Genomic DNA, 27,362 nt, shown 5'->3' on the forward strand with positions numbered 1-27,362 from the left:
TCCCGGCTGAGGAGCGCCCGGGCCATAAATGGTTTAGCAAATCCCCCGAGCATCCTCATCCTCTTAGGCCGAGGTGCAGCCGGGCGCTGCCGGACCAGATGTGGCCGGAGCGCCATCGGGGCAGTTACGGCCGGATCGGTTACCGGGGGGATTAGGGAAGCTCCGCGCTTCGTTCCGCTCCCCGGGGCCGCTCGGATTAGGGTCTAATGCGGCGGGCTTTGCCTGGCGGGGGCTCAGCTGGAGCCGGAACCTTCCTCATCCTCATCCTCATCCTCACTGCGCGGTGCTGATGGAACTGCTGGGGGAAATGCTGCTCGGGGGAATCCCGCGGGGATCTCTCGGGGAGGGGGACAGCAAGGCAGGACACAGCGGAGGAGCTGGGGTGAGGACGGGAGGGTGACAGAGCATTCCTCGGCCTGGGACCCCGAAAATTCCCTCCTAAAAATATTGGGGATCTCCCCGGGATCTCTGGGATCTCCCGGTGATTTTTCCTGGCCCTGGGCAGGGCGATGATCCCGGAATTCCATGGCCAGACGCTCTTTTCTCCTTCTCTCCCAGTTCCCTGTGCTCAGCAAAGCCCGGGAAAAAAGGGGGAAAAACGGGAGAAACAGGAAAAAAGGGGAAAACGGTGAAACACCGGGGGAAATAAAACACCCCGGGTTTTTTTTGGAAAGAAAAACCAAACCGTGTGCGCTTTGGGGGGAACCCCAGGGGACACCCCGACATTCCCCCACCCGGCAGCGAGGGGCGATGTCCCCCGAGTGTCCCCGCGAGCTCAGCTGTGCCAGAGACACCTGGGCCGCCCCTCGCAGGAAGCCTCGCTCCCCCCTCCGGCTGCCTCAGGTGGGGGACACGCCGCTCCGGGTTGCCCCCCGAGAGGCAGCGCTGTCCCCGTCAGGCGCGGAGCTGGAGGCCCAGGAGTCCCCGAGCTGGCAACAGATGGCTGGAGGCAGCTTGCTGACACCTGCCCCTCCTCTCCTGCCCTGCCCTTTCTTCGCCGCTCGGTTTTGTCTCGTTCCCCCCCCGCACGGGGGGCGAGGCCCGGGGGTCTCCCGCGCTGCCCCGAAGAGGGAGAGAGACCCCCGGGGTGGGGAGGTGTGGAGGGATGTGGAGCGCTGGGAGGGTCCCCGGGGATGGTGGGGAGGAGGTTGAGGTGCTTCTGGAAGGTTCTAGGAGGAGTTTTGGGGGGCGTGGGACACACCGGTGGTGGGTTCTGCTGTTCCACCCGACCCTGGGTGTCTCACGGGGGGGGATCAGCCCGGCAGGGACCTGGAAAAATCCCACTGTGACAGTCCCTGCTCCTCCCAGCGCTGGGGACAGCCGGAGGGGTCTCGTCTGGGTGCAAAGGCAGAGCAGCCCCGATATCCTCTGAGCCCCCAATATCCTCTGAGCACCCCCAAACCCCTGCCCCAGTGCTGCCCCCAGCCCCACAGCAGCCCCCAGGACTTTTCCCGGCGAGGTTTTCCCTCCCTTCTGCCCCAAAATGTGTGTCGGAGGCGCCATTTCCCAGCTCCCCTTCCCCGAGGGCGCGGGGCCGAGGGTCTGTGTGATCCTGGCGACACCGGGGACGTTTGGCTGCTGGCAGGGGTGGCAGAGAGGAGGAGGAACGGCGTTCTGTGCCAGCGCAGCCCTGCCGGGCAGGAGCCACCCGCTGGCCAGAGCTCCCCGCCGGGCTAGCAGCGCCCGGAGCATCCTCGCCCCGCAGCTCTGCCCTGCCCGCTGCCCTCCAGACCCACTCCGGACCCCCAAATGGCTCCACAGTCACCCCTGGCGACACCCCCGCTCAGGGGGACACCGCGGGGACACGACCCGGCTGTCCCCCCAAAGCCGCCCCCTCCCCGATTTCCCAGCGCATTTCTATAAATCAAGCTCTGGCATCCCCCCCCGTCCCCGCGGCGGGGTTTGGGGGTCACCTGTGACCCCTGGCAGATGGTGCGGGGACTCCCAGCCCTGCCCGGGAGCTGCTGCAGCCGGACCATCTGTCAGGCAGCTCCGAGCTCCCGCCGCCCTGGGACCCCCCGAGCGCAGGTCCCGCCGGCCCGGGGGGGCAGAGGAGGGGAAGGGGACAGCGGGGGGCGCTGGTGGCTGTCACCCCCCTCCCCTCCGTGACCCCCTAAATCCGGGGGAAGGGGCCGAGCAGGAAGGGGCTGGAGCCTGGGGGTGGGTTGGGGTCTTGTCCCGAGTGTGGGGTGACATCTCCCCGCCCCGGGGGTCGTCATTTCCCGGCCCGGGGGTCGTCATTTCCCGGCCCGGGGGTCGTCATTTCCCGGCCCGGGGGTCGTCATCTCTCGGGGGTCCAGAGGGTGCCGGGCTGGGGGTCCCGCTGGGTTTGTCCCCCTGAGGGAGGTGCCGGAGAAGCACCTGGAGCTCTGAGCAGCCCCAGCTCGGGGCGGGGAGGGTTTGGGGGTCTCTGGGGAGCTGCAGCCCCCCGGGAGGACCCAGCTGGGCAGGGGTGGGGGAGACACCCAGGGCAGAGCCGAATTCCCGGGGGGTCTCCGGGGACAGAGCCCCGGGGGCTTGGCGGTGTCCGGGGGGGACAAAGCCTGGGGGTCCAGAGAGAGCTGGGGGGGGGTGGAGGGAGAATTGGGGTGGGGGCGCACAAAGGAGGAACCCCCGCCCCCAGAACCGCCTCTCCTCCAGCCAGGGCACTGTTTATTCCGCTCAGGATCCTCCTTTCCGTGACAAATCCTCCCCTTGTCGCTGCTCCTCCGCCACGGCCGGGCCCGCGACACGCCGTGGGGTCTGGGGGTGTCCCCTCGCCCCCTCCCCGCAGGGCTCGGCCCCTCCGGGCCCTCAGCGCGGCCACTCCCATCCCGCAGCCGGGCCGGTCCCCACTCGCCCCCCACCCGTGTCCCCTCAGGGTGACATCACGTAGGCGGTGGCGATGAACTTCCTGCCGCTGCCGTAGGTGGATTTGGTCCAGGGGTAGGTCTGGACGCTGAGGCGGTGGCCGCCCAGGCTCAGGTGACATCTGTGGGGACAGCGCCTGTCACCGCCCTGCTGTCCCCACGGTCACATCCCTGAGCCACTCGTCCCACAGTCCTATCTCCAGGATGTCCCCAGGGTCCCCAGCCAACTCTGTTCCCTCCCCATCCCTGTCCCCATCCCTGTCCCCATCCATGTCCCCATCCCCATCCCTGTCCCCTGTCCCCATCCCCATCCCTGTCCCCATCCATGTCCCCCATCCCCATCCCTGTCCCCATCCATGTCCCCATCCATGTCACCCATCCCCATCCCTGTCCCCATCTGTGTCCCCCATCCCCGTCCCCCATCCCCATCCCTGTCCCCATTCCTGTCCCCATCCCTGTCCCCATCCCTGTCCCCATCCCCACCCATGCCACCTCAAATTCAGGGCATGCCCTGACTCTGATGGGGCTCAGGGAGGCCCTGCTGGCCCCAGGGCTGGGCTAGGGATGGACAGACGGACACAGGGTGGACAGAGGGACTCAGGACGGACAGACGGACACAGGATGGACAAAGGGACACAGGACGGACAGACGGACTCAGGACGGACAGACGGACTCAGGACGGACAGACGGACACAGGACGGACAAAGGGACACAGGACGGACAGACGGACTCAGGACGGACAGACGGACTCAGGACGGACAGACGGACTCAGGGTGGACATAGGGACTCAGGACGGACAGACGGACTCAGGACAGACAGAGGGACACAGGACAGAGAGACGGACACAGGGTGAACAGACGGACTCAGGGTGGACAGACGGACACAGGGTGGACAGACGGACTCAGGGCGGACAGACGGACACAGGGTGGACAGACGGACACAGAGTGGACATAGGGACTCAGGACGGACAGACGGACGTGGGACAGACAGACAGACACAGGACAGACAGACGGACTCAGGACGGTCAGCACTCACGCCCGGCCGGGCCGCGCCAGGAAGCAGAGGGTGTAGAGGCCGAACTCGAACTCGGGGCTGCAGCCGATGAAGGCCGAGCCCACCTCCTTGTAGAAGCCATCCCAGCTGAACTGCAGCCCCAGCACGTCGGGGAAGGTGTCCCACTGGGGACAGAGGGGGTTTGGGGTCACACCCCTGGCCCTGCTCGGTTCTGGGCGCAGCAGGACCAGGAATCCACGCCCAGCCCTTCCGGGAATCCTCACAGCCCCTCCAGCTCCCAGCCAGGCTGGGGGTCCCAACCCTCATAGCCCCACGCCCTGGGGACAGGAGGTGACCACGGGGACACGGGAAGCATCACCCCCTGTCTCCCACATCCACTGGGATCAACCCCCTCCCCATTTCCCACAGATCCCCCTGGCCTCAAATCTCTCCCTCAAGGCTTGGGAACCCTTTTTGCCCCTGGCGTTGTCTGTCCTGACCCTCCCAGCCCCACTCCACCCCTGGACATGCAGGGAGGAGCAGAGGGAACATCCCCGATGGGTCACCCCGGTGGGGTGGGATTTGGGGTGCCCCAGACCCCCAGGAGAGCTCACCGGCCCGTTGAAGTTGTGGCTGAAGTAGTTGACCACTCCCTGCTTTTCCAGGAGGTAGAAGCGGATCCAGTTGTGAAATCCGGACACTTTTCCCTTTTTCACTTCCCCTAAACACGAAGGGGATGGTGGGATGATCTCCCTGCCCGGCGCTGCCCTCACCTGACCCCGGGCGGGGCTGTACCTGAGAAAACGTGCTCGAAACCGCTGGAATCTCTCTCTCCATCCCCTCGGGAGTAAAGACCAAACCACATCTCCTTCAAATCCTCCACGAACTCCTGCTCGGAGCTGTAGCGATCTGCAGGGAAAACGGGAGACGTCCCGGGATGGGAACACCGGGAGAGGCACAGCTGGGCTGTCCCCGTCCCTTTTCCCCGAGAATTCCCTCGGGAATTCTCCCTGCTCGATTCCCCCTGCCCTGGCAGCTCTGTAGGGTTCATCCCTCTGTCCTTCCCAGGTCAATCCCCTTTGGGATTCCTTCCCATCCCGCGGCTCTGCCCTGCTCCACACTCACTTTTTCCGTGGAGGAAAGCGAAGAGTTTCCTCATGAGCTCCGTTTTCATCACCTCCTCGAGGAAGTGGTCTTGTTCCCTCAGCTCCTCGGCCGTCACCTCCTCCTCCCTGCCCGTGGCCCGCTGGTAATTATCCAGCAGCTTAATGAAGCTGGCGTAGGTGGGCTTGGAGAAAAGCTCCTCGTTCACGTACTTGTAGAGCCTGGAGGAGAGCAGGGCTGGGGATCGGAGCTCCTTCCGCAGCCAGCCCAGCTCTGCCCGGGTGGCCGCCGGTCGCTGTCCCCTTCCCGAGGTCCCCAGGTGTCACTCACGGCTGCGGGGAGCGGTCCTGCTTGTCGCCGGTCTCGTCGGGCTCCGCCAGGTGCTGCGGGTTGATGGCGATGTCGCTCGGCCGGGCTTTGTTGTGATCCAGCCGGTAAAGCTGCTCCGAGAGCTGCAGCAGCTCCTGGTCCGAGATGGAGTCGCGGCTGCTGGAGAAGCCGTCTGTGGGGACAGGCAGGGCTTGGGGACAGCTCCGGGGAAAGTGACAGGGATCCAAGTCCCGTCGGGACACTGGGGATTCCAGGACATGGAGGGTTATGGGGTGCGGGGGGTCCCAACCCTCACCGACCCCACGCTCTGGGGACAGGAGGTGACCAAGGGGACACGGGAAGCACCAGTCCCTGTCTGCCACATCCGCTGGGACAACCCCCTCCCCATTTTCCGCATTTTCGGGGGGCAGGGGGTGCAAACCCAGCTGGTTCCTGCCCCCTGTGCCTCTGTCCCCCGGCTCTGGGGAGGGGACAGCGCTGCTGGCAAGGCGGTGACACCCCAAGACAGAGCGGGGTGACACCCCGAGGCACCTGGGGGAGGTTCTGTCCCTCCTGACTCACCGCGGCTTCGAGCTCCATCTTCAGCCTCTTCCCCACCTGGAAGGAAAAGGTGTTCAGAGGGTGGGGACACTCTGGGGACAGCCCAGGACCCCAGAGAGACCCCCCACCTCAGGGGGAGGGGACACTCTGGGGACAGCCCAGGACCCCAAAAAGACTCGGGACCAACCCCTGGCACCCTCAGGGAGAGGGGGCACCCTGGGGACAGTCCAGGACCCCAAAACCTGACACCCTCAGGGGATGGGGACACTCTGGGGACAGCCCAGGACCCCAAAAAGGCTCGGGACCAACCCCTGGCACTCTCAGTACGGGGAGGGGACACCGTGGGGACAGCCCAGGACCCCAAAAAGGCTCGGGACCAACCCCTGGCACCCTCAGCACGGGGAGGGGACACCCTGGGGACAGCCCAGGACCCCCAAATCGCCATCCCCGGGTGCTCACCGGGCCCGCAGTGCCTCTCGTAGTCCTCGCAGCAGCTGTGGTGCCTCTCGCACCCGGGGTGACAGTGACACTCGTCCTCCTCGCTGAAGGGCTCCCCGCAGCGTCCCTCGCACGAGTCGGGGGCTGTGTACAAATCTTGGGGGGACACAGACGGGGGTGGCCCTGAGGAGGGGCTGAGCGCAGCCACCCCCTCCCCAGGAACATCCCCACCCCGCCCTCTGTCCCCTCCCCAGGGGGTCTTTGTCCCCGCGGTCACTCCTCTCGGGCCGCGGATGTCACCAAGTCAGGGTGACAGCGGGGAACACCTCCCGGGTGACCCCAGGAAATGCTGGCTGTGATTCAGCCCGGGATGAGCCGAGCGCCCCAGGCCCTGCCCGAGGAGCTGCCGCATTCCAGGAACCCTCGTTTGCATCCTTCCTCCTGCTGGGAAAACTGGGAAAACTGGGAAAACTGGGAAAACTGGGAAAACTCCTTCCCGAGATGTTTATAACGAGCGAGTTGTTGAGCACCTGTGACCCAGCTGTGTGACCCAGGGTGACAAAGCCCGGCCAAAAATAGCAGCGGCTGAGGCTTCCGAGGGGCCAAGCGCCACTCTCAGGGGACAAGTGACATTTGTCACCGAGCAAAGAGGAGCTGGAGGTCACCGAGGGGTTGGGATTGTCCTGGGACAGCCGAGAGGGAGGAGCTCCCTGCTCCTCATCGGGATGGAAGGAGGCAAAAAGTCACCTCAGCAGGAGGGTGGCACTGTCCCGGCGGGGTGGCACTGTCCCAGGGGGGTGACACTGTCCCAGGCCATACCACAGCCGTGTCCCAGCCGGCAAAGGGATCCCTGGAGGAGAAGGCGTTGCTCTCCTGCCGCAGCCGCAATCTCTCGGCATCTGAGGCACCGCTGGTTGCCCAACTCGGGCTCCGGCGGGTGAAACGTGGCCTCGGGGCAAATCCTGCCGCGGCACAGCCTGTCCCGCGACAAGCAGGCGATGACAGCGACATCCAGGCCATGAGGGTGACATCAAACTCGCCGGCACCGCCGCCTTCCCTCGCACGGCGTTGTTTTGTTCTCTTTGTCGCTTCACCCCAATTATTTGGGCTCGGTCACATCACCCAGGTCCTGGGGGTTGAGGTCCCTTGTCCCCCCAGCTCCTGAGGGTGACCTCGGCTTGGTTTTCCCGCTTGGCTCCTCATTCCCTGAAAATCCACTTGAAACAGGAGGGTTTTAGCAGAGAAGGTTTCTTCCGGTGCCCTCGGAGTTTCTTGAATCCCTGAGAAAATCTGGAAGAACCTCCAGGGAAAGGACATCCCATGGATTGGGTGGTCAGCGATGCTGGTTGTGCCCAAACCCCCCCCCAGTCCGACCAGTCTGACCAGCAGCCGAGCTGCCCCCATTCCCAGGACACATCCCAGCTTTGCCGGGATAAATCACCCGGGATCACTCATCCAGGCTCAATCCAGCAGCAATCCCGGCGGGATTGTGCAAGGCGGGAGCTGCCCACACATCGCCGTCACCGCCGAGCCGGTCCCGGTGCCGGTGCCGAGTGGCCCGGGGCTGTCACAGCAGCCCGAGCGTGTCCCAGCAGGGCTCCGACCCCGCGCCGCGGTGACTCAGCGGGGCCCGGAGCGCTGCGGAGCCCTCGGAGGGGCGGGTTCAGCATCATCATCCCAAATCCCAAATTCCACATCCCGAATCCCACGGCTGTCCTGCTCGAAGATCTTCTCTGGCTGCACCAACCGCACAAATATTTCTTTCTTAGGGACGAGACCCTTCCTTCCCCTCCTAAACTCATTTTCACTTCTGCCAGAAAGGGGTTTTGGGCTAGGAAAGGGGGGTTGTTCCCTGCCCAGCTCCATCCTCCGGGCAGTGGGGAGGTGACGGAGTTCTCCCTGTGCTCCCAGTTTGGTTTCGGGCACGGGGATGAGTCACAGCTCAGCCGGAGCTGCTTCCCCAAGCCCCTGGCCTGACTCAGGACCTCGTTCCTCCGGGAAAACACGGAGCAAAACCCAACCCAGCTCCGCAAGCGACCTTTTGAAGGACGGATTAACCCGTGGACAGCCTGAGCTTCCCAAATCCTCAGTTCCTGGTCGCCAAACCCACGCTGTGGGTAACCCCTGCCTGTGGGGTAATCAGGGAAAAATCTCCCACTGCCCACGCGAGGAGAAATGAAGTGGTTCCACCTCCACCAAACAGGTCCATCCGGTGGCCAGGACTGACCACGAGCCAGCCGAGCTTCCCAGCCACCTCCACCTGGCTTTCCCTTCTGGAACAGCTCAGGACTCTCACGGAGCTCTTGGGAAACTCCTGCTCCCAACCCGGCGCTGGTTTGGAGCTTCTCCTGCTCGCTGGCCTTGCAAAACTCCTCATCTTTCATCCCGAGGGGACTCATCCGCTCCGGGGCCATCAGATACAGGCTCCTGGCAGCGTCGGGGGTGACGAAATCCTGTCGTCGCCAGTGGATCACAGTTCACACTTTGTGCAAGAGCTCAGCAGCGCTGACACCTCCTCGTCCCCGTGGGATCCCGGGAGCCACATCCCGGTGGTCCCGAGCCCCTCCTTGAAGCCAGAGCTCCTCTCCCTCAGCCCCCCGAGCCTCTCCTGGTCACCACGGGGTCGGGAAGGGTGGAACAGCTCAGCCTGTGGTGTGTTTTCCACCCCAGCAGCGCCAGCAGCCACAGGTGGATATAGAATTGGGATTGGAAAATACCCAATGTTTTTTTTTTTTCCATGGATAAATGGAGGGGAGGAGCCAGAGAAGAGTTCCTTGCGCTCCGCAGGGCCAAAGCAGGGCCAGACACACCAGGAACCAACCAGGCTGAAGACCAGGGAGGTTAGCCAATCCACCCCCATCCCGGGCTGAGTTTCCAGCGTGGAAAATCCCCCTCCAGGGAGCTCCAGCCTGGCTAGGTCCATCCCAGCACGATCCAGTTGTCCCAGGAGGTGTTCCCAGTTTAGAGCAGCGCTCCCAGCCCATCCCCCGGGATCCCCGCAGCCCAGCCCCACTGGTCACTCACGGCCGGACACGCAGCCCACGGCGATCCCTGCCCCGAGCAGGAGGACCCAGAACTCCATCGTGCCTCGGGAGGAGGGAAGGGCAGCCCGGGAGAGGTTGGCGATGCCGGAGCTCCCCGGCGCTCCCTGCTATTTGTGGGTCCGGAGGGAAGGAGGGAGGGGCGTGATGGCAGCGAGGGCTCCACGCGCGGGCTGCACCCGAACTTCCCCAAAACTCATTAAGCGCGCGGTTAATTACAGGCTGCCCGCAGTGGGAGGAGGGCTGGTAAATCCAGAATCGCGGGGTTGCTCCGCGGCTCCGGTGCCTGACCCCCGGGGGAGGTCGAGGGGCGCGGGGGGAGCATTCTGGGGGTCCGAGCTGGGCTGAACTGGGGACCAGGGGAGTCCCCCAGTGCTCCTCGTGCTCTGGGCAACTGGTGTGAACTGGGAGCAGCGTTAATTGGGGGTGATAAGCTGTCCAACCTCAGATCTGGAGGCCGTGACCCCCCCGGCACGGATCGACCTCACTGGGGCCTCCGGCAGCACCAGGAAACCCCAAAACACCACCGCGGTCCCGGTGTGAGGTTTGGGATCATCCCGGTGTAAGGTTTGGGATTATCCCGGTGTGAGGTTTGGGATCATCCCGGTGCGAGGTTTGGGATCATCCCGGTGCGAGGTTTGGGATTATCCCGGGGTGAGGTTTGGGATTATCCCGGTGCGAGGTTTGGGATCATCCCGGTGCGAGGTTTGGGATCATCCCGGTGTGAGGTTTGGGATCATCCCGGGGTGAGGTTTGGGATCATCCCGGGGTGAGGTTTGGGATTATCCCGGTGCGAGGTTTGGGATCATCCCGCTGCGAGGTTTGGGATTATCCCGGTGGGAGGTTTGGGATTATCCCGGGGTGAGGTTTGGGATTATCCCGGGGTGAGGTTTGGGATTATCCCAGAGCAGTCCCGTTCCTGGGAAGAGCCCAGAGCTGCTCCACTGACCCTCCACATTCCCGGGGGGCTCAGCCCGGCCTGGGGGGCTCACAGCCCCTTCCTTCAGCTCGGCAAATCCCGATGGATGCCCCAGCGATCCATCCCGGAGCAGGGAGCGGTCCCTGCCGTGCCCGGGCTGCGTCAGCTGGCACGGGAGAGGCGTTTGGTGCAATAAGGGCCGGGTTTGGCTTCTCCCTCACCCCTCAGTCATTTCCTGACTGTCCCCTCCTGGTGACAGCGCTGTGTCACCTCCGGGCTTGTCCCTCAGCTCACACCGGGGACGCGGCGGTGAACCCGAGCTCGGAGAAGAACGGGGAGAGCAGCCGTGCGTACAAAAATACCTCTATTGCTCTGTGCCCTCACCTGCCCGGAGCTCACCTGGGCTCCGGCTGACCCTCCGGGGCTGCACCCGCTGCACGGCCGAGCTCTGGGGCAGCTCCAGCACGGCCCGGGGCTACCGGAGCAGAGCCGGGCTTGCCCCGCCGCCGGCAGCCGGGCCACCATCCCTGCTTCGGCCCCAAATCCCTGCTTCGGCCCCAAATCCTTGCTCCGGCCCCAAATCCTTGCTTCGGCCCCAAATCCTTGCTCTAGCCCCAAAATCCTTGCTTCGGCCCGAAATCCCCGCTCCGGCCCCGCGACCCTCAGGGCTCCAGGTCCCGGGAGAGCCGCAGCAGCTCCTTCTGGCTGTCGATGGCCCTCAGGTGCTGCAGGTACGCCCAGGTGGACACAGGGCTCCTCACGCTCAGGGACTGCTCGGAGCCTGGGGGGAGAGCCGAGGTCGGGGTTGGGGTCTCTTCCATCCCCCCGGCGCGGCCTGACCCTCTCCATCCCTGTAGGATCATCCCATGGATCTCCTCCACTGCCCTGCATCACCCCAAACCTCCTCATCACCCCTGGATCTCCTCTATGGATCTCCTCCATGGATCTCCTCCACGGATCTCCTCCATGGATCTCCTCCTCTCCATTCCCTCTCCCTCGGCTCAGCGACCCCCTCGGAGGGTTGGGACCCCCCAGGGTAGGGGGTGAGGGTTGGATTGGTGAGCTCCAGACGTACACGTGGAGATCCTGAGGGCCTTGGCGTCCTCGGGCCGATGCGGGGAGCGGTTCCGCAGCGGGGACAGCGGAGCTGGGTGGGGACAGAGAGGGCGGGGGCTCATTCCTGTCCCCAGGGGCTCAGCCCCAGCCCCAGGGGACACTGCCGGTCCCCTCCCCGGCTCCCAGGATCACTCACGGTGCGCGTGGCCCCGGCAGCGCTGCAGGACCCGCACGGTCTTGGCCATCATGTGCTGCGGGTGAGGCACAGATGTCACCTGCTGCCACCCGGCTCTGCCTTGTCCCCCAAAAACTCCGTCCCTGCCATGGCTGTGACCACCCCGGGACCCCCAGTGCCACAGCTCTGCCCATCAGGTGACGGGGACACAGCCGAGGGGTCCCCAGGAGCCACCAGCCCACTCACCATCTTCTCGAAGTTGATGAGGTTCTCGTCCAGGGTGCGATTGCCCTCGTGGATGAAGGTCATGTCTGGGGGGTTCAGGGCTCAGCTCGGGGTCCCTGGGAGCGCTGGACACACCCAGAGGGTCCCTGCCAGCCCAGCCCGGTGCCGGACACCCACCTTTGAGCAGGAGGGGCACGAAGGGGATGATGGGGGGGCTCATCTTGGCCACGGCCAGGCGATAGACACGGTGGTTCCATGATGGGTCCTGGGGACGGAGCGGGGCGGGCAGCGACACGAGGGGACAAGGGGGACAGCCACAACCCCTGTCCCCATGGTTCCAGGGGCAAATCCCGGCGGGAAGGGCAGTGGGACACAGGACGGGAGGGGCTGTGCTCACCAGCATCCGCTCCAGCGCCGAGTGAAGCTTCCGGATCTTGTGGGGCAACCTCTGTGCAGGGACAGCGACAGGGACACCCTGCTGGCACCCTGCTGTCCCATCCGGAGACCCCTGCCTGTCCCACCCTCCCCCCGACACCTCCCGCTGTCCCCAGCTGTCACCTCCCAGGTCTTGGCCAGGCGAGTCACGGCCGTGTTGCTCACACCAAACATCACCGCGAAGAAGGAATTCAGGTTCTTCTGCTCCTTGAGGCTGCAGGCGGGGATGGGGACAGGGATGGGGACAGGTCAGGGACAGGGATGGGGACAGGTCAGGGACAGGGATGAGGACAGGTCAGGGACGGGGATGGGGACACGTCAGGGACAGGGATGGGGACAGGGACAGGACAGGTCAGGGACGGGGACAGGGACAGGGACAGGGGTGGGGACAGGTCAGGGACAGGGACGGGGACAGGTCAGGGATGGGGATGGGGATAGGTCAGGGACGAGGATGGGGACAGGTCAGGGACAGGGATGGGGATGGGAACAGGGATGGGGACGGGGACAGGGACAGGGACAGGGACAGAGACAGAGCCAGGACCAGGCTGGGGTCACCCCGAGCACTCACTGTGCTGCCAGCTTGATGAACTTGCGCAGGAGCTGCGCCCGCCGGCCCAGCTCGGGGCACAGGCACAGCTCGGTGGCCACCCAGAACTGCAGCTCGTTGAATCGCCGCATCACCCGCGCCAGGTTGGCCGTGGTGACCTCGCGGAACTTGTGCGGCCCCACGATGTAGTGAATCATCTCCACCTGCCAACCCCGAAACGTGACGGGAGGGTCCCGAATCCCCTCCCCGGCCGCTCTCCCGCCGCGCTCCGGACCTGGTGGATGCTCTTGAAGAGGCTCCAGTCGTAGTCGGTGAGGTGACCGGCCAGGTCCTTGGAGCTGATGAGGTCCAGGGTGTCCGAGGAGCCGGCGTGGGGACCCAGCTGCTCGGGGTGGGGGGTCTGTGCAGGGGAGAAGACCCCTGACCCCTCCTGCCCTCAGCGAACCCCCCCAGGGAGGGACAGACACCCCCAAAACTGAGGGTGACAAAGCCCCCAGGGAGGGACAGACACCCCCAAAACTGAGGGTGACAAAGCCCCCAGGGAGGGACAGACACCCCCAAAACTAGGGTAGCGAAGCCCCAGGGAGGGACAGACACCCCCAAAACTGAGGGTGACAAAGACCCCAGGGAGGGACAAACCCCCCCAAAACTGAGGGTGACAAAGCCCCAAGGAGGGACAGACACCCCCAAAACTGAGGGTGACAAAGCCCCCAGCCCCTCTGGGGGGCTCTGCCCACTCCGGACCCCCAGCACACTGACCAGGCTGCCCAGCTCATCCATGCTGACCACGAAGAGCCTCTCGTTGAGCCCCAGAGCCGTGAACACCCCAACGGCGTCCGGCGGCAGCACCGCCCTGTCTGCGGGGAGGAAACGGACCCGGCGTGGAGGAAGGGACAGCGGGACCACGGGGACAATGCCACCCCGGGGGTGTCCCCTCACCTCCGGCCGAGGTCACCTTGACCAGGACGTGCTCCCTGTCGCGGCCCAGCCGCGGCGCCAGGGCTCGCAGGACATCCCGCACCGAGGCGTTGACGGGCAGCACGGCCACCAGGCACGAGTGGTCAGCCCTGTAGACCTCGTAGGGCACTGCGGGGGGACAAAAGGGACCTCAGCGTCCCCGCGTTGGGTGGGGACAGTCCCCGCCACGGGGCACTACCTTTGTCCTGGGCTCTCAGGGCGCACGTGCTGTCCAGAATCGCCTCCTCGGGGCTGCCGAGCCACATTGCCGAGCTCCGAGCCTGGGGAAGGTGGCAAGGAGGGCAGGATGTCACCTCCCCTCCTGTGGGGTGTCCCCAAAGGGTGTGGGGACCCACATCCCGCCCTGTCACCCCTCGGGGGTCCCTACCTTGGGCTGGGGGGACACGCTGCCGTCACCGTTCTCCAGCCTGCGGGAGGGGAAGGGGGAGGATGGAGCCACCATTCCCGTTGGGGACAGGAAGGGGACAGGCCACCCCCGGGATTCCGGACACCTCCCAGCCTCCCTGCCCCACCGGCACCGTGGGACATCCTCCCCACGGGGAAAACCATCCCCGCTGGGGACAGGACAGCCCCAGAGCCACCCCAAAAGCTCCTCCCCAGGGAAGCGCAGCCCTCCGGACACGCGCGGTGACACCGGGGGACACCAGGGGACATCAGGGCGACTCACGCTCGGGGTCTCCGCCGCTCCTGGCCCTGCTCCTGGCCCAGCCCACCCAGCCGGGGGTCCCGGCTCGCCAGGTCCGCCAGGTTCTGCGGGGACAAGGGGACAGGGGGTGAGCTCTGGGCGATCCCCGCTGTCCCCGCCGTGTCCCCGCGCTGTCCCCGCGCTGTCCCCCCGCCGCACCTGCAGCAGCGCCGTGGTGCTGCGGTCGCCCTGCAGCAGCCGCCCGTAGAGCAGCACCCACTGGCTCACGAGGCGCAGGATTTTCCGTCGCTTCCGCAGGGAGTAGATGGCTTTGTCCTGCTCCGAGCCCTCCAGCGGCTCCGCGCGGAAACTGGGACCAGTCAAGGACACCGGGAAACCGTGGGGAGGGACAGGGACACCCAGGGGTGGCACCCCGGGGAAGAGGGATGAGGCCAAGAGCCCTAAAAGGGATTTGGGGCTCCCGCTGAGGTGACAGGGACATCCAGGGGTGGCACCTCGGGAAAGGGGGATGAGCCCAAGAGCCCTAAGAGGGATTTGGGGCTCCCGCTGAGGTGACAGGGACACCCAGGGGTGGCACCCCGGGAAAGAGGGATGAGGCCAAGAGCTCCAGAAGGGATTTGGGGCTCCCGCTGAGGTGACAGGGACACCCAGGGGTAGCACCCCGAGAAAAGGGGACGAACCCAAGAGCCCTAAAAGGGATTTGGGGCTCCCTCTGAGGTGACAGGGACACCCAGGGGTGGCACCTCGGGAAAGGGGGATGAGCCCAAGAGCTCCAGAAGGGATTTGGGGTTCCCGCTGAGGTGACAGGGACACCCAGGGGTGGCACCCCGGGGAAGGGGGATGAGCCCAAGAGCTCCAGAAGGGATTTGGGGCTCCCGCTGAGGTGACAGGGACAGGGCTGAGCGTGTCCCCAGCAGGGGGATGGAGCCCCCCAGTCCCCCCAGTTGGAAGGATACTGGTGCAGCAGGGCCCGGCAGAGCTGCGAGGTCGGCATGAACACGGTGTAGGTGAGCAGGAAATCCCCCAGCAGCGTGTCTGCAAGGGACAGGGACATCGTCACTGCTGTCCCCAACACAGAAAGGTCCCCTGTGCCCTGCCGGGGCTGGCCTGGGCTGTCCCCATCAAGGGGACCCTGCTGGTGGCGGGGCAGAATTTGCTCCCGAACCCCGCGGGAAGGGACGGATGGGTTGGGAAGGAACGGAAATCCCCGGGATCGGCAGGAGGCGACTCCAAAACTCGGATTTGTGACCCGCTGGGGACATCTCCTGGCTCGCGGCTCGCCCGGGTTGCTCCTCCCGAAGGCAGGGGGGGATGGAGAGCTCGGGAGAAGCGCCGCTCGCCGCCCCGGAGCTGCCGCCCTCTCCCGGCCGCGGGTTCAGGGATTTTGGGGGATTTTAGGGTGAGAGGAGCAGGATTTGGGGTTGGACACACCGGGATTGAGGAGCCCCGCTCGGGTCTGTCCCCCCGCCTGTCCCCAAACCCACGGTGGGGTGGCTCGGGGACATTCCCTGGGACATGGCCACCTACCCACGGGGTCGTAGAGGGTGGCGTCGAGCCTCATGAACTCCAGGAGATGCTCCAGGATCTTCTCGGGTGTCCCAGCCATCACCAGGTACCTGGTGGGGACAGGAGGGGCGGATGTGGCACCACGACGATTGTCACCGTGCCAGGCAGAGGTGGCAGGCAGGCCTGGTGTCCCTGTTTGTCATCTCTTTTGCTCCTCCCAAAATCTGCCCCACGGGAGGCTGAAGAGGGCAGAGGAGCAGTGGGACAGGGGTGTCACTTGTCACCAGGGGGACAGGGGTGTCACCAGTCACCAGCGGGACAGAGATGTCTCCTGCCACCAGTGGGACAGGGGTGTCACCTGCCACCAGGGGGACAGGGGTGTGACCTGCCACTAGGAGGACAGTGGTGTCACCTGCCACCAGCGGGACAGGGGTGTCACCTGCCCACCAGGGGGACTGGGGTGTCACCCGCCTCCAGGGGGACAGGGGTGTCACCTGTCACCAGCGGGACAGCGATGTGACCTGCCCACCAGGGGGACAGGAGTGTCACCTGCTACCAGCGGGACAGGAGTGTCACCTGCTACCAGCGGGACAGTGGTGTCACCTGCCACCAGTGGGACGGGGTGTCACCCTGCACCAGCGGGGACAGGGGTGTTACTCGTCACCAGGGGGACAGGGATGTCACCTTCCACCAGCGGGACAGAGGTGTCCCCTGCTGCCAGCGGGACAGGGGTGTCACCTGCCACTAGGAGGACAGGGGTGTCACCTGCCGCCAGGGGGACAGGAGTGTCACCCATCAGCAGTGGGACAGGGGTGTCACCAGTCACCATGGGGATAGGAGTGCCACCCGCCACCAGGGGCACAGCGGTGTCACCTGCCACCAGGACAGGAGTGTCCCCTGCCACCAGGGGCACAGCGGTGTCACCTGCTGCTCCTCGCCGAGGCCGCCTGCCCGCTGCCACCCTGCAGGTCCTTCTGCAGCACCAACACCACCTTCCCGTGCTCCTTCAGCCGCACCGTGTTAGCCTCCACATCCTGCCGGACGATCCAGCCGTCAGCCCCGCCGGGATTCCCCAAAATTCCCCCCAAACCCCACCCGGGCTGAGCCCCGCCCCGCCCCACCTTGAGGATGCGGTTGAAGTCCTGCTTGTCCACGCGCAGGAAGTGACAATTGTCCTCGCGCAGCAGGATGGTGGCAGCCCGCGGCGCGTCGTTCACCAGCGCCAGCTGCCCGAAATCGTCCCCCTCGTGCAGGGTGGCCACCAAGCCCTGGGGACAGCGCGGGACGGTGAGGGGAGGTGACACTGGGTGTCCCCCGGGTGTCCCCCCAGCGTGGGGACAAACGCACCTTGCCGTGGGTGACAACGTTGACGGAGCCTTTCCAGATGATGTACCAGGAGGTGCCTTTGTCACCTTGGCTGAACACTGGGACAGAGAGGGAAAATCCAGTTTTGGGAACGGTGTTGGTGTCACCAGGTTGGTGACCCCGAGTGTCCCTGGTGACTCACAGACGGTGCCAGCGCGCTGGTGTCCCTCGAACATCAGCACGGCCGCCAGCTCCCGCTTCACCTGCGTTGGGGACACCTCTGTCACCCCCTGTCACCCGCGGCTGTGCCAGGAGGGGACACGGGGGATCGGGGAACGGGGTGGGAAAGGGCTGAGGGAGGGGCAGAGAGGGTCGGGAGAGGATGCCGAGATGGGAAACAATGGGATGGAGCAGGATTTGGGGACACAGAAGCAGCTCTGGGAACACCATCACCCCGCAGGATTTGGGGCTCAGGAGCAGCCCTAGGAGCACCCCAATCCCTCCATGATTTGGGGCTCAGGAGCAGCCCGGGGAACATCCCAACCCCACAGGATTTGGGGGCTCAGGAGGAGCCCTGGGAACACCCCAAACCCTCCAGGATTTGGGGTCCAGGAGCAGCCCTGGGGACACCATCACCCTGCAGGATTTGGGGACACAGGAGCAGCCACGGGGACACCCCACCCCGCAGGATTTGGGGACACAGGAGCAGCCTCGGGGACATCCCCACCCCACAGGATTTGGGGCCCAGGAGGAGCCCTGGGTACACCACCACCCCACAGGACTTGGGGACACAGGAGTAGCCCTGGGGATACCTCCACCCCGCAGGATTTGGGGTCAAGGTGCAGCCCCGGGGACACCCCAACCCCACAGGATTTGGTGACACAGCCACACTCACCGAGTTGGACAGATGCGCCACAGCTTTGATGTGCAGCAGCTCCTCGAAGATCAGCTCCAGCTCATCCTGCGTGCGCTGGGCAGGCCTGGGGGGGACACACGGTCAGCAGCTCCCCTGTCCCCCCACCCAGCGCCACAGCCACCCCCGGGGTGACATCCTCGCGCCACCCACCCACAGCATCCCCTCGGGCGCTCCAAACCCCCCCAAAAAGGGTCCTCAGGAGCCCCCCGGGCACTCACGGCTTGCGCAGGGCCATGGAGAGCAGCGCGTCGGGTCCCAGCTGAGCCAGGAAGCTCAGAGCCTCCAGCAGCTCCTCGGGGTCCCGCGGGGGTCCCTCGGGGCTCAGCTCCAGCTCGGCGAAGCGGTAAAACTGCGTCTCCTTGTCCTGGAAGTGCCACTCCTGCCTCACTGCGGGGGGACACAGGGGTCAGCTGGGCTCTGCTCCCCCGCTGAGCCCCCTAGGAGACCCCCGGAGCCCCCCAGGAGACCTCTGGAATCCCCCAGAAGACCCCCGGAGCCCCCAGGAGACCCCCGGAACCCCCCAGGAGACCCCCGGAACCCCCCAGGAGACCCCCGGAACCCCCCAGGAGACCCCCGGAATCCCCAGGAGACCCCCGGAATCCCCCAGGAGACCCCCGGAACCCCCCAGGAGCCCCTGGGCCCCAGGAGACCCCGGAGCCCTCAGGAGACCCCCGGGCCCCGAGACCCCGGAACCCCCAGGAGACCCCCGGAGAACCCCCAGGAGACCCCCGAACCCCCAGGAGACCCCGGAACCCCCAGGAGACCCCGGAACCCCCCAGGAGACCTCTGGAATCCCCCAGGAGACCCCCGGAGCCCCCCAGGAGACCCCCGGAGCCCCCCAGGAGACCCCCGGAGCCTCACCGTGCGTCAGGACCCCTCCGTCCACCAGCACCTGCCCGATGCCCACCGCCTGGCCGCGCGTCTGGACGGCGACTCCGGCGCTCAGCAGCCAATCCACCAGGTCCTTCCCCGAGCAGCACTGCCTGGAGGGGGTCAGGGTGTGAGAAACCCCCCGGAATGGCACCCCCAGAGCCCCCCGGAGCCCCCCAGAGCCCCCCGGAGCTCCCATCGCACCGGTGGTGCCGCAGGTGGTGCTTGTGGTCGCGGATGAGGCCGGGCCGGGAGCTGCTGAGGTGGGCGAAGAGGAGCTTCCCTGCCCTCCAGATCTTCTCCGAGGATGCCTGAGGGTGGCAGGGGGACAAGGAGGGTCACGGCTGGGCTGTCACCTGTCCCCCTGCGAGCTCGGGATGGCCATCATCACCCCCGGGAATGGCCGAGCCCAAGGAGTGACCACAGCAGAGCCGATGGCTGCAGGACATTGGGGTGCTCTGACCCCCCCCAGCCCCCCACCCTGCCCAAATTGATGTCCTCGGGGGGCTTCCCTGACCCCCCACCTGGGTGATGCTGTGTCCATAGTCCAGCGGGGATTCCGAGTCCAGCAGTGGCGTCTGGAAAACCAAAGGGGAGGGGGTTGGGGGTGGTGGGGGGTCTGCTGTGCTCCCCTCGCCCCCCTCTGACACCCCCAGAGCAGCTCCAGCTCTTCACCAGGCCAGGGGGCAGCGCCCCAGCACCCAAATCCTGAATGCAGCATCCAAATCCTGAATCCAGCACCCAAATCCTGAATCCAGCACCCAAATCCTGAATCCAGCACCCAAATCCTGAATCCAGCATCCAAATCCTGAATCCAGCACCCAAATCCTGAATCCAGCACCCAAATCCTGAATCCAGACCCAATCCTGAATCCAGCATCCAAATCCTGAATCCAGCACCCAAATCCTGAATCCAGCACCCAAATCCTGAATCCAGCACCCAAATCCTGAATCCAGCACCCAAATCCTGAATCCAGCATCCAAATCCTGAATCCAGCACCCAAATCTTGAATCCAGCATCCAAATCCTGAATCCAGCACCCAAATCTTGAATCCAGCACCCAAATCCTGAATCCAGCATCCAAATCCTGAATCCAGAACCCATTTCCTGAATCCAGCACCTGAATCCAGAACCCATTTCCTGAATGCAGAACCCAAATCCTAAGTCCAGAACTCATTTCCTACACTCAGCATTAATTCCCAGGATCCATTTCCTCAATCCAGAACCCATTTTCTAAATCCAGAACCCATTTCCTGCAGTCAGCATTAATTCCCTGAATCCAGAACCCATTTCCTGCACTCAGCACTAATTTCCTGAATCCATTTCCTGAATCCAGAACCCAAATCCTGAGTCCAGAACTCATTTTCTGCACTCAACATTACTTCCCAGAATCCATTTCCTCAATCCAGAACCCATTTCCTAAATCCAGAACCCATTTCCTGCAGTCAGCATTACTTCCCTGAATCCAGAACCCATTTCCTGAATCCAGAACCCATTTCCTGCACTCAACATTACTTCCCAGAACCCATTTCCTGAATCCAGAACCCAGTTCCTGAATCCAGAACCCAGTTCCTGCACTCAGCACTAATTTCCTGAATCCAGAACACATTTCCTCAATCCAGAACCCTTTTTCTGCACTCATCATGAATTTCCTGAATCCAGAACCCAAATCCTCAATCCAGAACCCATTTCCTTCACTCAGCACGAATTTCCTCAATCCAGCCCCCAGTTCTTGACCCCAACACCAATTTCCCGAACCCAGAACCCATTTCCTGAGTCCAGAACTCATTTCCTGCACTCATAATGAATTTCCAGCACCAGTTTTCTGAACCCAGAACCCATTTCCTGCACCCATTTCCTGCACCCAGCACCCATTTCCTGCACCCATTTCCTGACTCCTGCGCCCATATCCTGACCCCAACACCCCTCCTGAGCTCATTCTTCTCCAGGTGTCCTCGGGGGATGCTCCAGGTGAAAGCAAACCCCCGGAGGGAGGAGCCGCGGCCCCCCCAGCCCTGCCCGGATCGCGGGGCAAAGCTCCGGTGCTGTCGCTGCCCGCAGGGACCGAGGCGCCCGGGCTCGCTGCTGGCCACGGCCCTGGATAAACAACCCCGGCCCGCACCCGTCAGACCAGTTCCCGGCACTGGGAACGCGCCGGGAGCGTTCACCCGGCACGGGGGGCACCCCCGGGGGGGTTTGGGGGCATTCTGAGGGGGTTTCGGGGCATTCTGAGGGGTTTGGGGGCATTCTGAGGGGGTTTGGGGACACCGGCTGCGGGCACTCCGGGGGTTTGGGGGCACAGGGGGTTTGGGGGCATTTTGAGGGGTTTGGGGGCACCCCGGGAGGATTTGGGGGCATTCTGAGGGGGTTTGGGGGCGTTCTGAGGGGTTTCGGGTCATTCTGAGGGGTTTGGAGGCATTCTGAGGGGGTTTGGGGGCACCCCGGGGGGGTTTGGGGGCATTCTGAGGGGGTTTGGGGGCACCCCGGAGGGGGTTTGGGGGCATTCTGAGGGGTTTGGGGTCACACCGGCGGGGTTTGGGGACATTGTGAGGGGTTTGGGGTCACCCTCGGGTATTCCCGGCTGGGGTCACCGCACCTCCCCGGATTGTCCCCAAGGATCCTCCCGAACTCTGCCAGCTCCGGGCAGGGAAGGTCGGAGCAATCCCAGCCCAGGGGCACAGTGAGGATGGAAAACCCAATTAAGGGCAGGAGTTAATTAGTGTAGAATCCTCGAGGGATAAGCCTCCACCTGCGGCTCCTGAGCTGGCCAGGCTGTCACCACAGCAGGGACACCGCTCCTGACCTGGCCAGGATGTCACCAGAGCGGGGACACCGCTCCTGAGCTGGCCAGGCTGTCACCAGAGCAGGGACACCGCTCCTGAGCTGGCCAGGCTGTCACCAGAGCAGGGACACCGCTCCTGAGCTGGCCAGGATGTCACCAGAGCAGGGACACCGCTCCTGACCTGGCCAGGCTGTCACCACAGCGGGGACACCGCTCCTGACCTAGCCAGGCTGCCACCAAAGCGGGGACACCGCTCCTGAGCTGGCCAGGCTGTCACCAGAGCAGGGACACCGCTCCTGACCTGGCCAGGCTGTCACCAAAGCGGGGACATCGCTCCTGACCTGGCCGCGCTGTCACCACAGCGGGGACACCGCTCCTGACCTGGCCAGGATGTCACCAGAGCATGGACACCGCTCCTGACCTGGCCAGGCTGCCACCAAAGTGGGGACATCGCTCCTGACCTGGCCAGGCTGTCACCAAAGCGGGGACACCGCTCCTGACCTGGCCAGGCTGTTACCAAAGTGGGGACACCGCTCCTGAGCTGGCCAGGCTGTCACCACAGCGGGGACACCGCTCCTGACCTGGCCAGGCTGTCACCAGAGCAGGGACACCGCTCCTGACCTGGCCAGGCTGTCACCAAAGCGGGGACACGGTGACTCAGTCACTCTGCAAACTCTCCCGAGCCCCGTGACGGGGAGCAGGAACCGCAGAGCAAATGTTTGCCAACGGAGCCGGGAGGTGGCCAGGGCGCGGAGCCACTCTAGGGGACACAGAGGTGTCACCCCGGACGAGACAGAGGTCCCTGTCACCCGTGGGTGCAGCAGGTCCTTGTCACCCGTGGTAGCAGGAGTTCCCTGTCACCCCCGTGGGTATAGGAGGTTTGTGTCTCCCCATGGGTACAGGAGGACCTGTCACCCGTGGGAGCAGGAGGTTTGTGTCACCTCCGTGGGTGCAGGAGTTCCCTGTCACCCGTGGGAGCAGCAGGTCCCTGTCACCCGTGGGAGCAGGAGGTTTGTGTCACCCCATGGGTACAGGAGGACTCTGTCACCCTGTGTGTGCAGGAGGTCCCTGTCACCCATGGGTACAGGAGGTCCCTGTCACCTCCTGGGTGCAGTAGGTCCCTGTCACCCGTGGGAGCAGGAAGCCTCTGTCACCTCCGTGGGTGCAGCAGGTCCTTGTCACCCATGGGAGCAGCAGGTCCCTGTCACCCGTGGGAACAGGAGGTTTGTGTCACCTCCGTGGGAGCAGCAGGTCCCTGTCACCCGTGGGAGCAGGAGGTTTGTGTCGCCCCATGGGTACAGGAGGACCCTGTCACCCGGTGTGTGCAGGAGGTCCCTGTCACCCGTGGGAGCAGGAAGCCTCTGTCACCTCCGTGGGTGCAGCAGGTCCCTGTCACCCGTGGGAGCAGGAGGTCCCTGTCTCCCGTGGGTACAGCAAGTCCCTGTCACCCCTGTGGGAGCAGCAGGTCCCTGTCACACCCGCGGCCCCAAGCCAGCACTGTCCCGGTCCCCAAACAGCCTCTGCTGTCCCCCAAGCACTGTCCTTGGGGCTCAGAGCCAGCCTGTGCCCCGGGCCAACTCCGGCCGCGCTCCAAGGACACCGAAGGAGACACAAAAATCCCTCTCAAGGATCAGATTCCTCCTTCCCGGGGGTTCCTCACCTCCAGCACGGCTCCGAAATCACCCAAACCTCACTTTGCTCCCCAAATCCCCTCCCTGCGACATCCAGCAGGTCGCCCCCCACCCCCCCCATTGTCACGGCGTCGCTCCAAGCAGCTTCCTAAGGAGTTGCCTTTTCCATCTTCCTGCCCACGGGACAAGTCGGGATCCTGCCTTTCTCCAGGAATCCGGCAGCGCCGGGCGCCTGGCCAAGGCCGCCAGCGACCGTTCCGTGCTCGGGGCCGCTTTTGTTTGGGATCCCGAGCAAAACAACCGCGGCTATTTCGGGCTTTACGGCTCCGCAGAAAGTCCTCGCCCATCCGCAGCCTCCGCAGGGCTCGGCGTCCCCCGGGATGGGGTTTGGGGTCCCCCGGGATGGGGTTTGGGGTCCCGCTGCGGCCCCTCTGTCCTCGCCAGGGAGCTGGCACGGTGGCACTTGTGGCTGGCACGGTGGCGCTTGTCGCCAGGGAAGGGCTGAGGATGGAGCCGCTTGGGGACAGCGGTGTCCTTTGGAGGCGGGAGGGCTTTGCTGGCGCTGGGATGATGTCCCCAGGAGGGACGAGACGGAGCCAGGCCGCCGGGAGGAGTTTCCAGGAGCTTCCCGCGGCGGGGACAAGGGACAATAGTGCTGCTCCGAGGCACGGCCAGGCGCTTCCCTGCCGCTCACCTGCCCCAGAAAATTCCCCTTTCCCTGCTCAGATCAGCTCAACGCCCCTCGAGATGTGGGTGTCCCCCGGGGAGGGGACACTCCTGCCCCGCCACAGGTGCCACCGCTGCCGGGTCGGGTGGGATTTATCCCGGTTTATCCCAGGAAGGCTTCCCAGGCTTCATGCCCCTCCAAAATCCTCCCCAAATTCTGTTCCTAAAAGTTCCGCGGAGGGAAAAATCGGGGAGAAAGGGAAAAGAGAGGAAAACTCTTATCTGGAAAGAAGCCTCGGTGCTCCAGGGAGGAAATGGACATTTGAAAACGTCCAAACGGAGGTTGTTCCCTTAAAATAATTCCACTTTTTTTTTTCCCCCAAAAGTCTCCCAGGTCAAGCAGTGTGGGAAGGGGAAGGACGCAAAGCTCCGGAAGCTCTGCCAGGGCTCCGTGGCCACCTCGAGGCCACAACGAGGGGCAGAGAGCAGAGCCTGGACCCCCAGGAAACCCCCAGCTCTGAGGCCACCGCGGTGCCAAGGGACAAATCCCCGCGGCGGGAACGAGCGGGGGAGCGCCGGGAACGCCGTGTCCCTCCGGGAATGTCCTTCCTGCTGGCGGCCGGGGTGGGATGGCACCGGGCACCTGGCACCTGGCACCGGGCTCGTTTCACGCCTGGCCGCCCGTTCCGCTCCACTCCGCTCCGCCCGGAGACGGGCCTGGGGCGGGCGGCTGGGGAAGCGTGCAGCCTGTGCAGCTCACCTGGCTGCCTGCAACCTCACCTGGCTCCCCTCGTGCCCTCACCTCGCTCCCCTCGTGCCCTCACCTGGCTCCCCGTGCCCTCACCTGGCTTCCTGTACTCTCACCTGGCTCCCTGTACTCTCACCTGGCTCCCTGTACTCTCACCTGGCTCCCCGTACCCTCACCTGGCTCCCTGTGCCCTCACCTGGCTCCCTGTGCCCTCACCTAGTTCTCTGTGCCCTCACCTGGCTCCCCGTGCCCTCACCTGGCTCCCTGTGCCCTCACCTGGCTCCCTGCACGCCTGACTTCACTCCTTCCACCCTCACCTGGCTCCTCGAACCTTCACCTGCACGCCTGGATTCACTCCCTGCAGCCTCACCTGGCTCTTTGCGCTCCCCTCAGCCCTGGATTCCCGGTGCTGGGGAGACCCAGAGAATTCCCTGGATTCGGGACAGACTCCCCTCGGCCCTACTCACCCAGAGGGTTCCCTGGATTCGGGACACGCTCCCCTCCCGGCCCTACTCATCCAGAGAATTCCCTGGATTCTGGGCAGACTCCCCTCAGCTCCACTCACCCAGAGAATTCCTTGGATTTGGGACAGGCTTCCCCGGCCCCACTCACCCAGAGAATTCGGCACAGGCTTCCCCCGGCCCCACTCATCGAGAGAATTCCCTGGATTCGGGACACTCTTCCCCGGACCTACTCAGCCACAGAATTCCCTGGACTCGGGACAGACTCCCCCCGGCCCTACTCACCCAGAGGGTTCCCTGGATTCGGGATACGCTCCCTGCAGCCCCACTCACCCAGAGAATTCCTTGGATTCGGGACAGACTCCCCCGGCCCCACTCACCCAGAGAATTCAGGACAGGCTTCCCCCGGCCCCACTCACCCAGAGAATTCAGGACAGGCTTCCCCCGGCCCCACTCACCCAGAGAATTCCCTGGATTCGGGACACTCTTCCCCCGGCCCCACTCACCCAGAGAATTCCCTGGATTCGGGACACTCTTCCCCCGGCCCCACTCACCCAGAGAATTCCCTGGATTCTGGGCAGACTCCCCACAGCCCCACTCACCCAGCGGATTCCCTGGATTCTCGGCAGACTCCCCCCGGCTCCCTCCAGCCGCACGTCGTAGCTGGAGCTCCGGAACAAGTGCATCTTCCTGAGCAGCCCCGAGAGCCGCGCTCCGTCCCCGCCGGGACCCCCGGGGGGCTGCGGGGGTGGTGGGGCGGCGGCGGCGGCGCCGCTCCCGAGCTCCAGCCCCGCTCGCCCCGGCCCCGCGCCCCTCCGCACCCCCCCGGCCGCTCCCCCCGGCCCGGCCCCGCGCACCTTCATGCGGCGGCGGCGGCGCGGGGGGGCGAGGCCATCGCGGCCACGGCCCGGGGCTGCTCGGCGGCTGCTCGGGACGGGGCCGGGCTCGGGAGCGGCTCCGCCGCCGCCGCCGCCGCGCCGGGCTGGGCTGGGCTGGGCTGGGCTGGGCTGGGTGCGCCCCGCCCCGGGCACCGAGCTCCGCCCGCCGCCCCTCCCCGGTCCCACGGCCCCGCACCGGGACCCCGCGGCCAGAGGGGACCTGCGCCCTTCGCTCAGCCCGGACCCCCCCACCCGGGACCCCCGGAGCCCCCCACCCGGGACCCCGGGTCCCCCGGGACCACCGAGACTGGATTGCAGGGTGTCCAGGAGTCCCTGAGCACCTCAAGGAGATCCTGGGGATTTGGGGTCTCCATGGGATTTGGGGGATCACAGGGAACTCCCCTGGTCTGTCTGTCTGAGGGGGAAACAGGACCCAGAGAGGCTGGGAGGAGGGAGGTGGTTTACTGGGAATGGTTTGTACTGGGAATGGTTTGCACTGGGAATGGTTTGCACTGGGAATGGTTTGTACTGGGAATGGTTTGCACTGGGAATGGTGTGTACTGGGAAATGGTTCGTACTGGGAATGGTTCATACTGGGAATGGCTTGTACTGGGAATGGTTTGTACTGGGAAATGGTTAGTACTGGGAATGGTTTGTAATGGGAATGGTTTGCACTGGGAATGGTTCGTACTGGGAATGGTTTTTACTGGGAATGGTTTGTACTGGGAATGGTTTGTACTGGGAAATGGTGTGTACTGGGAAATGGTTCGTACTGGGAATGGTTCGTACTGGGAATGGTTCATACTGGGAATGGTTCATACAGGGAATACTTTCTACTGGGAATGGTTTGCACTGGGAATGTACTGGGAATGATTTGTACTGGGAAATGGTTCGTACTGGGAAATGGTTTGCACAGGGAATGGTGTGTACTGGGAATGGTTTGTACTGGAGAATGGTTTGAACTGGGCAATGGCTTGTACTGGGGTTTGTACTGGGAATGGCTCATACTGGGAATGGCTCATACTGGGAATGCTTTTCACTGGGAATGGTTTTTACTGGGAATGGCTCATACTGGGAATGGTTTTTACTGGGAATGGTTCATACTGGGGAGGGGCCCCCAGCCCCTGGCTGGAGCAGCACAGCTGGAGTGAGGCCCGGCGGTCCTGGGAGAGCTCTGGGGCTTTGGCTGGGGCTTTTGGCCGAAAAGGAAAGGGGTTTGTGCCAAAAGGAGCCTTCACTTTTGAAACAAATCCCAATTTTCACATTTAAATCTGCCTTTAACTCGGTCCCCGCCCCAGCCAGAGCAGGGATGGGAAACATCAGC

General features: G+C 64.7%; 2 protein-coding genes and 1 long non-coding RNA gene across 4 annotated transcripts; 1 reads left to right on the plus strand and 2 right to left on the minus strand.

Annotated features, from left to right (window-relative positions):
- Window positions 1-2,635: 2,635 nt before the first annotated feature.
- Window positions 2,636-9,944, minus strand: ENDOU (endonuclease, poly(U) specific). Its single transcript, XM_085041264.1, has 9 exons — window positions 9,279-9,944; window positions 6,276-6,410; window positions 5,838-5,873; window positions 5,277-5,448; window positions 4,968-5,167; window positions 4,638-4,751; window positions 4,457-4,563; window positions 3,885-4,027; window positions 2,636-2,971 (listed from the first exon to the last, which is right to left on the minus strand). The coding sequence occupies exons 1-9, from the start codon at window positions 9,334-9,336 to the stop codon at window positions 2,857-2,859; spliced, it is 1,080 nt and encodes a 359-aa protein (XP_084897390.1). The 5' UTR covers window positions 9,337-9,944; the 3' UTR covers window positions 2,636-2,856.
- A 617-nt stretch (window positions 9,945-10,561) lies between these two features.
- Window positions 10,562-26,117, minus strand: RAPGEF3 (Rap guanine nucleotide exchange factor 3). 2 transcript variants are annotated; one of them, XM_085041175.1, is made up of 27 exons: window positions 25,763-26,117; window positions 19,398-19,451; window positions 19,078-19,184; window positions 18,865-18,986; window positions 18,222-18,390; window positions 17,983-18,067; window positions 17,290-17,350; window positions 17,130-17,206; window positions 16,904-17,050; window positions 16,707-16,816; window positions 15,804-15,892; window positions 15,233-15,311; window positions 14,475-14,625; window positions 14,298-14,380; window positions 13,998-14,037; window positions 13,809-13,890; window positions 13,592-13,738; window positions 13,412-13,509; window positions 12,927-13,052; window positions 12,674-12,855; window positions 12,229-12,319; window positions 12,068-12,118; window positions 11,848-11,935; window positions 11,692-11,756; window positions 11,467-11,521; window positions 11,290-11,361; window positions 10,562-10,995 (listed from the first exon to the last, which is right to left on the minus strand). In XM_085041175.1, exons 1-27 carry the CDS (start codon window positions 26,021-26,023, stop codon window positions 10,877-10,879), a joined length of 2,811 nt encoding a protein of 936 aa, XP_084897301.1. In that variant the 5' UTR covers window positions 26,024-26,117; the 3' UTR covers window positions 10,562-10,876. The 2 variants fall into 2 exon arrangements, with proteins under 2 accessions (XP_084897301.1, XP_084897302.1); XM_085041176.1 differs by having other exon boundaries at window positions 26,018-26,105.
- A 408-nt stretch (window positions 26,118-26,525) lies between these two features.
- Window positions 26,526-27,308, plus strand: LOC146425807 (uncharacterized). Its single transcript, XR_014846377.1, has 2 exons — window positions 26,526-26,591; window positions 26,679-27,308. It is a non-coding gene; the product is annotated as an uncharacterized LOC146425807 (long non-coding RNA).
- The last annotated feature ends 54 nt before the right edge of the window (window positions 27,309-27,362 follow it).

This window comes from Lichenostomus cassidix, chromosome 29 (genome assembly GCF_008360975.1).
Source record: "Lichenostomus cassidix isolate B80296 chromosome 29, HeHo_3.0, whole genome shotgun sequence".
Lineage (NCBI taxonomy): Eukaryota > Metazoa > Chordata > Aves > Passeriformes > Meliphagidae > Lichenostomus > Lichenostomus cassidix.

Coding starts and splice junctions, on each gene's coding strand:
- RAPGEF3 (XM_085041175.1), bottom strand. CDS start 26,023: ATGAAGGTGCGCGGGGCCGGGCCGGGGGGAGCGGCCGGGGGGGTGCGG. Junction 15,312..15,803: donor CACCCTCTACGACCCCGTGG/GTAGGTGGCCAT, acceptor TGTCCCTTGCAG/ACACGCTGCTGGGGGATTTC. Junction 13,739..13,808: donor CCTGAGAGCCCAGGACAAAG/GTAGTGCCCCGT, acceptor GTCCCCCCGCAG/TGCCCTACGAGGTCTACAGG.
- ENDOU (XM_085041264.1), bottom strand. CDS start 9,336: ATGGAGTTCTGGGTCCTCCTGCTCGGGGCAGGGATCGCCGTGGGCTGC. Junction 6,411..9,278: donor CGTGGGCTGCGTGTCCGGCC/GTGAGTGACCAG, acceptor TGTCCCCCCAAG/ATTTGTACACAGCCCCCGAC. Junction 5,168..5,276: donor CAGGACCGCTCCCCGCAGCC/GTGAGTGACACC, acceptor GCTCTCCTCCAG/GCTCTACAAGTACGTGAACG.